The 13,911-nt window shown below is 41.1% G+C and overlaps 1 protein-coding gene across 1 annotated transcript; it reads right to left on the bottom strand.

Moving 5' to 3' along the window:
* Positions 1–1,149: 1,149 nt before the first annotated feature.
* Positions 1,150–6,570, bottom strand: LOC129753169 (uncharacterized). Its single transcript, XM_055748964.1, has one exon. The coding sequence runs from the start codon at positions 6,568–6,570 to the stop codon at positions 1,150–1,152; it is 5,421 nt and encodes a 1,806-aa protein (XP_055604939.1).
* Between the last annotated feature and the right edge of the window lie 7,341 nt (positions 6,571–13,911).

The raw sequence follows: 13,911 nt of genomic DNA, 5'->3' as shown, positions 1-13,911 counted from the left end.
TACATCACAGTAAATTCCAAATTTCTTCATCTTTAGCCAAAATCACTTCGCTGTGTATTCTTAACGGGTCATTTCATTAGCATTTTCAATCTTTAAACGAACTATGAGATGACTCAGAGTGCTTCGTTTCCTCGCGAGAATTTTGAAGCTTTTTTTTATAGCTTTTTTCTTCTTACATTATTAACATCCTCACAAGGACTAAGATCGTTTATAAAGGTTAATTTTATCATAGAAACTAAACTTCGTATTTCTTCAACAAAATATGACAGAATCGTGGAATGAAGCATCATAAATATAACTTCTTTTCTACAACTTGGTTGAAATATAAGTGAAACTCTAGCACTTTTAACAATATCATTTCTATGATACTTCATCTAAATGTCGAATACAGCATTAATTTTTAAAAAATTGAATGCTATTCATTCCTTCGACCCAATCGCAGTCGTGAAACTTCGCTAGTGCGGCAACATAAGCATTTTCTTTTAAAAGTTCTGATTTTCAAAATTATTGTTAATCTTTCTATCCTCCCAGTGATTCTTATTGTGTTATGGATCTAATCGTCCTCACAGGGTTGAAAGGTTGCTTCGCAGAGCAATGTATCCTCACAGAGAATAATAAGAGGTTCTCGAAGCTTATTATCCACATAGGGGTCAGTGAAAACTTCCCGGAGCTTCTTATCCTCACGGGTATCAAAATACAATATGTTCTACGTTAAGTAGACTTTTTTCATGATTAAGTAATTTACCAGACTAGAAAATTGATTATTCGACAAGTCGTGTGATAGCATTCGATGTTCCAGTCAAACATCTTTCTTTCGCATTATTTCCAAAATTGTATTCATCTTATGTGTTCGGGCGGTGAACAAAGTGCGGGTGGACTGTATTAGGTTGGAGTTGGCGTGCGTGTCGGATGATCGGGTCGGAAAATTATTCAGGCGGAGGCGGGTCGGAATGCTTGAATTCCTTCTATCGGAGAGGACGGTTCCACTTTGGAATGAATAAAACTTGTAATTAAACTCGAAACAAAACTTTCAACTTTATTGATAAGAGAACCACGAGATTTAGATGTTGGTCGTATGCAAATTTTCTCTTACTGACCGTTATTTTTCGCTCGTGTTGCCAGTTATTTTCAACGGTCATTTTTCGTCGACTACTTCCGTGCTGGCAGATTGACAGAAACGGAACATATTCCGGCCGGGGATGGTGGTTTGTTGTCCTCTATTGGTAGGAGCGATATCTTGGCGATAGCACGACGGTATGTTGAACCTTCGCTAAAGACATCTACGGCGCGAACCAAATTATCATCGCCAGGGAATACAGCTGTGATGCGGCCAAGTTTCCATTCGAGGGGGGGTCGGTTGTTGTCATTGAGGATAACGATCATGCCAGGTTTGATGTTATCTTGCACGGATGTGTTCTTCTTCCTCACCTGAAGAGATGACAAATAGTCCCTGGACCAAGCTCTCCAAAAGTGCTCACGCATAAGCTGAACATGTTGCCATCTGTTTAATCGTCCTATTTTCTCATCACAATAGGTAGGGCCTGATGGTGCTGTCAATGGTCGACCGATGAGGAAGTGTGCTGGCGAAATTACCTCCGGATCAGCAGGATCGTTGGAAATCGAATACAAGGGCCTGGAGTTGAGGATGGCTTCGATTTTACATAACAGAGTGGCCATTTCTTCGAAGGACAACAAAGTGGTACCGATGATTCGCTTGAGATGATATTTGGTGCTCCTTACAGCGGCCTCCCAAAGGCCACCAAACTCGGGAGCATTTGGCGGGATGAAATGCCAACCGATTTCTTTGGACTGGCAAAACCTATCGATTTTGTTGGATTGTTGCTGATCTTGGAACTGCTGGTACAATTGATGGAGTTCGTTGCTGGCACCTTTGAAGTTGGTTGCATTATCGGAATGCAATTCGGCAACCATTCCTCGACGGCTGATGAACCTCTCCAGGGCAGCGATGAATGCATCGGTCGTCAAATCTGACACCAATTCCAGATGGATTGCTTTTGAGGCCATGCACACGAACACCGAGACGTAGGCTTTGACCACCTTTGGACGATAGGTACCTTGCTTTACTTGGATCGGACCAGCATAATCGACACCGGTGATGTTGAATGGCGAGGAAAACACCACACGCTGCTTTGGCAATTCACCCATCAGTTGCTGGACGTTGGTTGGATTCACACGGAAACACTTGATGCATTGCCGTGTTACATTGCGAACGGTGGAACGGGCGTTGAGTAACCAAAATCGTTGTCGAAGCGCTGAAATGAGCCCACTCGGACCCACATGGAGAAGCTCAAGATGCAAAGCTCGGACCAGTAGCTTTGTGACCGGATTGTTGTTTGGTAGGATAAGCTGATGCTTTGATTCGTCGGGCAAGTTGGAATGTCTCAGTCGACCACCAACTCGAAGAAGACCGTCGGACAGGATGGGATTGAGAGCTGCTAATCGTTTGCACGGGACACCTTTTTGGACTCGTTTGATTTCGTCGTCAAATTCCAAACGTTGAATGACACGAACGATGACCAACATGGAATTTCGAAGCTCGTCGATAGTCAAATGCGGATGCAACACACGTTCCTCTTTTGGCTTGCGGCGGTTGTTAAGATACCTCAACACCCAGGCGATAATTCGTTGCAGCTTTCGGAAACAGCTCACATCGGTGAAAACGTCCAACGGTTTTTGATTGGTTGCCAGAGTAGTCACCAAGTTGACTTTTAACTCCGGCAATTCATCATCGGGGATGTCTTCTGGGCGCTCTTCGATGAAAGTAGCTTCGGTCAGGAATGGTGGGCCTTCCCACCACGTCGTATTTCGGCTCAGCGGAAACGGCAGTTGGCCTCTCGACACAATATCGGCTGGATTGAACTGCGATGGAACGTAATGCCACTGTTCTTGTTGGGTGTGGAGATTAATTTCAGCAATTCGATTGCGCACAAAAATCTCAAGTCGGTCGGGATGTTTTTTGATCCAAGCCAAAACGATTTGACTGTCGGACCAAAGTAGAACTTTGCGAAAATTGATGTCAATAAAGGAAACAATTTTTGTCACCAATTTGACTAGAAGTACTGCAGCACACAATTCTTTCCTTGGGATGGACAATTCGTGGAGGGGGGCGACTTTTGATTTGCTACTCAGCAAGCGAACCTTACAGGAACCATCGGGGAAAATGCTTCGTATGTAGACACATGCACCATATGCTACCATAGAAGCGTCGGCGAATCCATGCAGCTCGTAAGCCACAGCGTCGTTGAATGTCACCTGGCGGGGGATTGCAATTTCGTTGAGGTGAGAAAATGACTCTCGGAGCTCGTTCCAATGCTCGAGGCTGTCGTTGTCGAGATGATCGTCCCAATCCAACTTCTTTCGCCAAAATTGTTGAACCAGGAGTTTGGCGATGACGATGGTTGGCGATATCAATCCCAATGGATCGAACAATTTGGCGATTTCGGAACACACAATTCGTTTCGTGGTGGGCTGCTTTTCGTTAACCGTCGGGGAAGTACATCGGGCAATTAAAAGCTGATCAGTACTAGGCACCCACAGAACGCCTAGGACCTTAATCGCTTCGTTGATGTCGAATTCGTCGTATCGTTTGGTGGTTTCTTGCTCATTCACCGGGATGTGCTCGAGCAATTGTGTTGAGTTGGAGCACCATTTGTGGACAGGAAAACCACCCTTCAGCAGAATGGCCTTCAGCTGTCGTTGAATTTCAATGACGTCGTCGATGTTGTCGGAACCAGACATGATATCGTCAACATAGCAATCATGTCTCAGAATCTCAGCAGCTTTGGGAAACTTGTCTCCCTCGTCGTCGGCGAGTTGTATCAAGCACCTGGTTGCTTGAAACGGAGCTGATGCGGTCCCATAGGTGACGGTTGTCAACTCTAGAACCTGCAGGGGGTGTTTCGGATTTTCTCTCCAGAAAATACGTTGGTAGCCAGTGTCGTCGGGATGAACTCGTACTTGTCGGTACATTTTGGCGATGTCAGCCGTAAAAACGTATCGATGTTTTCGGAACCTTAGCATAATGCTAAATAAATCGTTTTGAACCACTGGGCCGACGGTGAGGACATTGTTCAGGGAAAGACCAGACGGGGATGATTTGGCGCTTCCGTCGAACACCACTCTGCACTTTGTGGTGGTGCTGCTGGGGCGAAGTACAGCGTGATGTGGAAGATAATATTTTCCACGCTGGGGCGAGTCGACGGCTTCGTTGATGGTTTGGCAGTGACCAAGTAGTTGATATTCACGAATGAATTCAACATACTGTGACCACAGTTCGGGATTTCGTTGCAAACGATTTTCCAGCATGAAAAATCTTTTCAATGCTAGATTTCGGCAGCTGTCCAGCTTGTCGGCGTTTGGTTTCAACGGCAATCGGACGGTGTACCTACCGGAAACATCACGGGTGTGGGTGGCAACAAAATGTTCCTCACATTGCTGTTCTTCGGCTGTCGTTTTCGGAGCGGTTGGAACTTCTTCAAGTTCCCAGAATCTGGTGATGGAATTTTCGATGGATTCCACCGAGGCTAGTTGGGCATATTGGATAGGCTCATAGCTGGATTTCGATGTCAGGGTACCAGTCACCAGCCAACCAAGGTGTGACTCTCGGAGTTCGGGTAAACAGGGATCCAGTATGAGATGGCCAGTCTTGAGGATGTTGAAAAATAGAGCTGCTCCAACCAGTAAGTCGATTTTGTCGGGCTTGAAGAAGTTCGGATCTGCTAGTTGGATACCATGGGGGAAATGCCAATCGGTAACATCGATGTTGGTTGATGGAATCGGACCAGTCACCTTCGGGATGACTAGACATTCTAGCTCGGTGCGGAAATCACTACAGCGTGATTGGAGGTGAACCTTGACGAGATGGCGGGCAACAGTTTTAATTTCGTTGATGCCACCGATTGGGACTTCGACCTTTCGTTTCTCGAGACGCAGTGTGTTGGCCAACTGATCGGTGATGAAATTTACCTGGGACCCACTGTCAAGGAGAACTCGGCAGGTTTGGGGTTGGTTGTCGTAATCCAGGACGTGAACGACAGCGGTGAGCAACAACACTGTTTTGGGAGAAGCAGTGTAATTGCATGGCATGGACGAAACGGTTGGTTGTTGTGCGGCTTGAGAAGGGGCATCGATTTGGGTGGTGGGTGTAGCCATCGGTTTCGGTTGTTGTTGTTGTTGTTGATCTTCGTGGAGCTGAGTGTGGTGTCGCTTACCACACTTCTGGCAGTTTTTGGTTGATGGACAATCCTTCGAGCGATGACCCTTGGTTAGGCAGTTGTAGCACACTCCGGAAGCTCGAACCTTTTCCATTCTTTCGGCACTGGGTAGAATGGACAGCTTGTTGCATTGGAAATTTCGGTGCGGGCCATCACAAAACGCACATTGGATGGACGGTTTGTCGAACGCTGCGGTTGCTGCGTACGACCGCTGATTGGGGACCTTCGGTTGAGTTTGTTTGGTTGTAGATGGTTTCGGAATTGGGATCGGGCAAACGGATTCGCATCGTTCCAACACTTGGCACTGACTCTTGAGGAAAGCAATCGTGGATCGGTATTTCGGCAACTCTCCGGACTTGAGTGATTGTTCCCATACCTTTCGCGTTGATAGATCCAAAGCAGACGTCAGCAAGAAAACAATCATCAATTCGGACACTCCGGTCAGTTCTTGCTGTAAATATTCCAGACACTCCACATGCTTGCTGCACTCGTCGAGAAGGTTTCTTAATTCCTTGTAGGATTCGGATGTCATCTTTTTCAGCGACAGCAAGCCACGGATGTGGGTCTCGACGATGATGCGTTGATTTTCAAACCTTTCGGTGAGGATCCTCCATGCGTGTGCGTAATTCCCATCATTGATTGTTTTGGCGTCCAGTACGCCAGCGGCTGCTCCGATGAGCGCTTTGTCCAGGTGGTACAGCTTTATCGCATCGGAATCTCGCGACTGAGCCATCAAATCCTGAAACATCGCTTTGAATTTGGGCCAATTGGTGTACTCACCGTCGAATGTCGGGAATGGCGCTTTCAGCGGCTGTTGGTGCACGATGACTTGCGGATGTGGTGGAGGATGTTGATGATCGATGATTTGGGCTTCGATGCTGGCGGATGTCCAATCGTAAAGCTGCTCGAAGCGGATGTAGTTTTCCTCTTGTGAGGTTAGGTCATCGGCGGGTAACAGGGCGACTATTTGGCTGTGAAAACTGGAGAATTCACCATATGCTGCTTCCAGTTTTCGGGTGTACACCTTCAGCTGCGGTAAATCCAGAAGCATTCCCTTCACTGCGTTGTGGATTCGGGCTACCTTTTGATAAACCTGATTTCGTTGGCGGAACAGTGAAGAAAGCTGCTTCATCGTTTCGGCGTCGACAGCAGCGGCCGGCTGCTCGGAAGATTCAAGCGGTACCATCGGATTCGGGAACAGTGTTTGAGTTTGATTACGTGGGGACTCGGAACCGTCGCTTTGGAGGTTATGTTCGTTCGGAAAACCAAGGAAGTCGTTCGTTTCATCGGGATCTGTTCTGGCGGAACCTTTCGGGGGCGTTCTGTTGAGCGGCATCTTTCCTTCGGTTCAAATCCGGTTCGAAACAGGACCAATGTTCGGGCGGTGAACAAAGTGCGGGTGGACTGTATTAGGTTGGAGTTGGCGTGCGTGTCGGATGATCGGGTCGGAAAATTATTCAGGCGGAGGCGGGTCGGAATGCTTGAATTCCTTCTATCGGAGAGGACGGTTCCACTTTGGAATGAATAAAACTTGTAATTAAACTCGAAACAAAACTTTCAACTTTATTGATAAGAGAACCACGAGATTTAGATGTTGGTCGTATGCAAATTTTCTCTTACTGACCGTTATTTTTCGCTCGTGTTGCCAGTTATTTTCAACGGTCATTTTTCGTCGACTACTTCCGTGCTGGCAGATTGACAGAAACGGAACATCAAGTTTGGGCTGCTACACTCTGTAATGTAGTCTGATATACAAAAGTCTAACCCCCTACTTTTCAACAGTATATTACAGAACTGTGAAATGAAGCTTTCTGACGCAAACAAAATACCGCAACAGCTGTGTTGGCACCTCCTTACTTTTAGTGCAATGAATGAGGGACTATAACATACTGCATTGGAGCCTTCAACCAAAACTGGCAACAATATCTCTTATTTCTAAATCCTATGTAAAGCACTAATTTAAAATCCTAACATCCATGCTCCAAATTTTGAATTTAATTATCTTTCGCGGTTTATTTCCGAAATTGTGTTGATCTTTTTTTGTGTTATCGCCTCTTCCCTTCCAGGATACGACTTTATGATAATAGCAATAATTGGATAATAATACATCACAGTAAATTCCAAATTTCTTCATCTTTAGCCAAAATCACTTCGCTGTGTATTCTTAACGGGTCATTTCATTAGCATTTTCAATCTTTAAACGAACTATGAGATGACTCAGAGTGCTTCGTTTCCTCGCGAGAATTTTGAAGCTTTTTTTTATAGCTTTTTTCTTCTTACATTATTAACATCCTCACAAGGACTAAGATCGTTTATAAAGGTTAATTTTATCATAGAAACTAAACTTCGTATTTCTTCAACAAAATATGACAGAATCGTGGAATGAAGCATCATAAATATAACTTCTTTTCTACAACTTGGTTGAAATATAAGTGAAACTCTAGCACTTTTAACAATATCATTTCTATGATACTTCATCTAAATGTCGAATACAGCATTAATTTTTAAAAAATTGAATGCTATTCATTCCTTCGACCCAATCGCAGTCGTGAAACTTCGCTAGTGCGGCAACATAAGCATTTTCTTTTAAAAGTTCTGATTTTCAAAATTATTGTTAATCTTTCTATCCTCCCAGTGATTCTTATTGTGTTATGGATCTAATCGTCCTCACAGGGTTGAAAGGTTGCTTCGCAGAGCAATGTATCCTCACAGAGAATAATAAGAGGTTCTCGAAGCTTATTATCCACATAGGGGTCAGTGAAAACTTCCCGGAGCTTCTTATCCTCACGGGTATCAAAATACAATATGTTCTACGTTAAGTAGACTTTTTTCATGATTAAGTAATTTACCAGACTAGAAAATTGATTATTCGACAAGTCGTGTGATAGCATTCGATGTTCCAGTCAAACATCTTTCTTTCGCATTATTTCCAAAATTGTATTCATCTTATGGGTGAACCCCTTGCCTTCCAGGGTACGACTATTTTTCACGATAATAGTTATAAGTGAGTGATCATTTATCAGGGTAAATTTCGATATTTTTCTTTAGGCCAAATTACTTCCCTAAGCGAAAATTCAGTCGCAGCTTCACAATTGAATGTTGGAAAGTAACAGGTATTTTGATCTGGTTTTTGAATTTCTTTGTTTTAATCTGAATATCTAATTACAAACTATGAGATAACTCAGAGCGCATCGTATCCTCGCAAGGATTTTAGAAAGTTCCTGTAGCTTTCTTTCAACATCATTACAATCCTCATAGGGACTGAAGATCGTATGTTAATGCGATCATCACTAAAACCAACAGCTTTATGGAGCATCTCATTCTCTCATGAACTGAAGTGTTTAACCTCTAGGAATCTATTCAAAGCTTCACGAAGCTTGTTATACTTACAAGGATTATCAACATTATTGTTGATTTTTTTTTTTTTATCCTCCCAGGGATTCTTACTGTTTATGGATCTAATCGTTCACACAGGGAAGAAAAGTTTCTTCGCAGAGCAATGTATCCTCACAAAGAAATATTAGATTTTCTCGAAGCTTAATTTTTGCACAGGGATTCAACAAAAGCTTTCCGGAGCCCAGGGAATAAGTAGAACTTCTGAAGCTCCTTAGCTCACAGGGGTCAAGTAGAGCTTCCCGGAGCATTTTTTTTTTTCTCATAGGGATCGATAATAGCTTCTCGGAGCCTACCCTCGCAGGGATCAAAATAGCTTCGCTGAGCCTATCCTCACAGGGATCAAAATTAGATTCTCGAAGCCTATCCTCACAGGGATCAAAAATAGCTTCTCGGAGCCTATCCTCACGGGGATCAATAACTTCTCGGAGCCTATCCTCACAGGGATCAAAAATAGCTTCTCGGAGCCTATCCTCACGGGGATCAATAATAACTTCTCGGAGCCTATCCTCGCAGGGATCAAAATAGCTTCGCTGAGCCTATCCTCACAGGGATCAAAAATAGCTTCTCGGAGTCTATCCTCACAGGGATCAAAAATAGCTTCTCGGAGCCTATCCTCACAGGGATCAAAAATAGCTTCTCGGAGCCTATCCTCACAGGGATCAAAAATAGCTTCTCGGAGCCTATCCTCACAGGAATCAATAATAGCTTCAAGGAGCCTATCCTCACGGGGATCAAAAAAAAAAAAACTTCTCGGAGCCTATCCTCACAGGGATAAAAAAAATTTGCTTCTCGAAGCCTATCCTCACGGGGATCAATAATAGATTCTCGGAGCCTATCCTCCCAGGGATTAAAAATGTCTTTCATCCTCACAAGGACAATTTCTCTTTATCAATAAATACAGTATTTCAGAAAACTTTCTCGACATAGTATAAAGCATCTTTAAATCTTTTATAATGACCCAATGATAAATCATAAATACATGACTCGTTTTCGCATGGCGTCCATTTTGTTCCGCCATTTTTCTTATAATTTACCTTGATGTTCTCTTAATTCTCAACACCTCATATCCTCATCAATTCATAATTACCTTCCTTGGGGAGCTTGATCCGCGCCAATTTTGTCGTAACCGACGGTCTCACTGCCTATCTTTCGAACCATTCCATTACGCGTTCCTCCAACTACCAAGGAACACATTCAACAACCGTGCTCTAATTCAATCTTTTTCAAACTGATTTCCTGATCTCGTTTTTACAGGCTTGTACCTATTTGACACTCTTTCTCTCTTTTTCTCCTTTATTCAAATACTCATAATTTTCAATCATTCATTTTCTTTCTCTCTTTCTCTCCACATGAGTATTCATCTTTTTATCACTGGTATTTTTTTGCACTGATATAAACTGTCATTTCCTTTTTACCATACACATCAGATTAATTTTTCTATCCTATATATTTTTTCATTTATTATTTATTACTTCTATTCACTACAAGTACGTATTTTTCTTTCATTGGAATCGGCTGTTCTAGGAAAACCGAAGGAAAAAAATTAACGAGCTTCAAGTGGAACCGGAACGTGGTCCCTCCCCCCTGCCGCGCTGCTGCTGATGTTGGGTGGAAATGGTCCTTCGGGCGGCAGTGCAGAAGAGGAACAGTAAAAAAGCAAATGAAATGTATAATACCGAAAGGCTTTCCGGGCACAAAGATGAATGTCGCAAAGCGTATAAATTCATAGGCAACCACCACCCCATTTCAGCATTTTTATCAACTTTTCTTTCGTTTTAGTAATTCTCATTGCCCGTTCACTGAAGAATGGTTTGACGCATAATTTTTGATTTTTTTCCCTTTGGTAGCTCGACTGCTGGTTGAGCGAGCAGAAAAAAAAGAGCCGTAAATGACTGTTTCTATCTACAGGAAATAAACTGATTCTGCTTGGCTTTGTGACAAGTTAAATTAAAAGAGCTTTAAACAAAGAGGAAATTCATTGGAATATCTGTTGCTTAGAGTTGTATGGTGCAAGAATGTCACGAGAAATTACATTCTCGTGCGTATTGCTAAATGAACAGAAATTTCAATCTTTTACGAACTGTAGTTTAGATTTTTTTTGTCCAACGAATCAGTTGGTGGATGAGAAAATTTCAACGATAAACACAAAATACCAGTACGAAACAAAAAGAAAATCAAAACAACATCGTATAATTTGTCTAGACACATGATATATGTTCACATAATTAGTCTTGTTAAGCGGGATCAGAGCCATAATTCTCCTCCCGGGGAATAACTCCCTAGAGTCGGTTAACTCAAGACAGCAGCGGGAAGGAACCGGCTTCATTATACACATCCAAGCTTGTTCCTTCAATATAAGGGTGGAAATTTGCAATTTATTAAACGAGGCTCCCAAAACGATGGTTGGCTAATTAGAGTTTAATTACTAAACTCGTGCAAATGAGATGCAATAAAGTATATTCCCTTTTGTACTTCGGCTTGCTTGGCTGAGTCGATTATTGCCTATATATATAATGAAATGCCCCCAGATTCTTGACAGACCTGGATTAAAAACGGATTGACTGATTTTATTCTACAAAAGACTAGAATTATTTGTTTAAAAAAATCAAAAACTAATCAATTCATACAAAAATGTTTCATGAGTTCACCTTAAATAGTAAGTTTTAGAGAAGGACAAAACCAAAAAATATTGAGAAATGTTTATAATTTTTGCCCCTTAATGTATGCAGCAACATTGACCATCTTATATTTGTTTTTGAAAGAAAACGTTGAAAAATTCAATTGAGTCTAACTATAAAATTACTGTTGTTGATGTTTTAAGCGTTCTGTGCTAATTGACATCAAAACAATAATTCTAGTGTAACATTTCAAAAGGGCGAAACTGTCAATAGTTTATCGAATTGCGCACATTTTCGCACCATGTGGATTTTATTTTTGGTGTTGAGAGGAATCATTACCATATAAAACTAGTGTGGAACTCGAAGCAATTTGAAGATTAAAAATCTTGTATTTTAAAATCTAGTTTTTTTAGACATATTAGTTTCTTAGTTTATTTGATGCTACTAACTTGCAGAATTTGAGAATAAGAAATAATTAGATGATTTACCCGTACATCATTATATAAATGATATCTGTACCAACACGTGAAAGTGATTTAACTCCAAAAGTAAAGTAGCATTCAGCTTTCAGTGACAGGCCTATTTTTGCTCTATTTAACGAAAAAACACTTTTGAGATAAAAAGATTTTGTTGGATTACAAACTCAATTTGAGTAAAGGATCTATAACCATTTTGATAAACCATGTTTAGTTTGTTGGTGTTGTTTTGTATTCGGGTTATTTGCGAGTTGTGAACTATATAACAAACTAGCTGATCCCATACGAACTCCGTTTCGCTTTCAACTTGGAATATGTCATGAGCAGTTTGTATGAAAGTCAATTGCCAAGCATTTTCCAGATTCATTGTTAAGTAATAATTGCAAAAATTTTGGACGATCACTTCGTCTGTCGTCTGCTACTAAATATGAAATTAGGAATCAAAAACTAAATCATTGCATAACAACGCAATTATTGCCAAAAAGCTAAACCCCTTTGGAGGGCTCTTATATAAACTTTGATATCTGAAATCGATTGCCCTTCCCTCAAAACTCACGTGTGCAAATTTTCAAAACAATCCATTGTATAATAACGTCAATATTGCTAAAAATAGTAAAAAATTCATATATATGGACGACCCCTTTCGTCGACCCCTGGCAAAATATTTGACATCTGAGATCGATTGTCCGTCCCTGAAAACTACCGTGTGGAAATGTTCATCCCCATCCGATGTATAATAACGTCGATATTGCAAAAATATTGAAAGGTTTATATGGACGACCCCCTTTGCCGGCCCCTTAAACTGAATTGAATACCTGAAATCCATTGCTCATCTTTCAAAACCCCGTGTACCAATTTTCGACGACCCCTTTGGCCGACCCCTGATTTTAGTTTGGATAAGTGAAATCAGTTATTTGTCCCTAATAACTCCTATGTGCAAATTTTCATCCCAATCCGATGTATAAAAACGACAATATCACTAAGATACTGAAAATTTAATATGGACGACCACTTTTGCCGGCCCCTTACACTAAATTGGATACCTCAAATCGATTGCACGTCACTCAAAATTATTGTGTACAAATTTTCATCTGAATACGATGTATAATAACGTCAATATCGCAAAAACAGCGAACAGTTAATATGGACGACCCCTTTGGCTGACCCCTTACCCAAATTTTGACACCTGAAATCGATAGCTCGTCGTTCAAAACACTCATGTGCAAATTTTCAACACGATCCGACAAAAAGTAACGTCAATAACGCGGAAACAATATTTGTCTTGTATAGACGACCCCCTTCAGAAGGGGTCATCCGAAAATCTTAAAACATTCCTGGTCCTAATGAGCATTCATGCCAAATTTCAGCTCTCTAGCTCTTAAGACGGCTGAGTCTATAGAGGACAAACAAACAAACAAACAAACAAACAAACAAACAAACAAACAAACAAACAAACAAACAAACAAACAAACAAACAAACAAACAAACAAACAAACAAACAAACAAACAAACAAACAAACAAACAAACAAACAAACAAACAAACAAACAAACAAACAAACAAACAAACAAACAAACAAACAAACAAACAAACAAACAAACAAACAAACAAACAAACAAACAAACAAACAAACAAACAAACAAACAAACAAACAAACAAACAAACAAACAAACAAACAAACAAACAAACAAACAAACAAACAAACAAACAAACAAACAAACAAACAAACAAACAAACAAACAAACAAACAAACAAACAAACAAACAAACAAACAACCAAACAAACAAACAAACAAACAAACAAACAAACAAACAAACAAACAAACAAACAAACAAACAAACAAACAAACAAACAAACAAACAAACAAACAAACAAACAAACAAACAAACAAACAAACAAACAAAACAAACAAACAAACAAACAAACAAACAAACAAACAAACAAACAAACAAACAAACAAACAAACAAACAAACAAACAAACAAACAAACAAACAAACAAACAAACAAACAAACAAACAAACAACAAACAAACAAACAAACCAAACAAACAAACAAACAAACAAACAAACAAACAAACAAACAAACAAACAAACAAACAAACAAACACAAACACAAACACCAACACAAACAAACAACACAAACAAACCACCCCCACACCACCCCCCCCCCCCCCCCCCACCCCCCCCC

Source organism: Uranotaenia lowii, chromosome 3 (assembly GCF_029784155.1).
Source record: "Uranotaenia lowii strain MFRU-FL chromosome 3, ASM2978415v1, whole genome shotgun sequence".
Classification (NCBI taxonomy): domain Eukaryota; kingdom Metazoa; phylum Arthropoda; class Insecta; order Diptera; family Culicidae; genus Uranotaenia; species Uranotaenia lowii.
This window is presented reverse-complemented; position numbering and strand designations above follow the sequence as displayed.

What these genes read in the sequence shown, in the direction of transcription:
- LOC129753169 (XM_055748964.1), bottom strand. Translation starts at nt 6,570, where the DNA reads ATGCCGCTCAACAGAACGCCCCCGAAAGGTTCCGCCAGAACAGATCCC.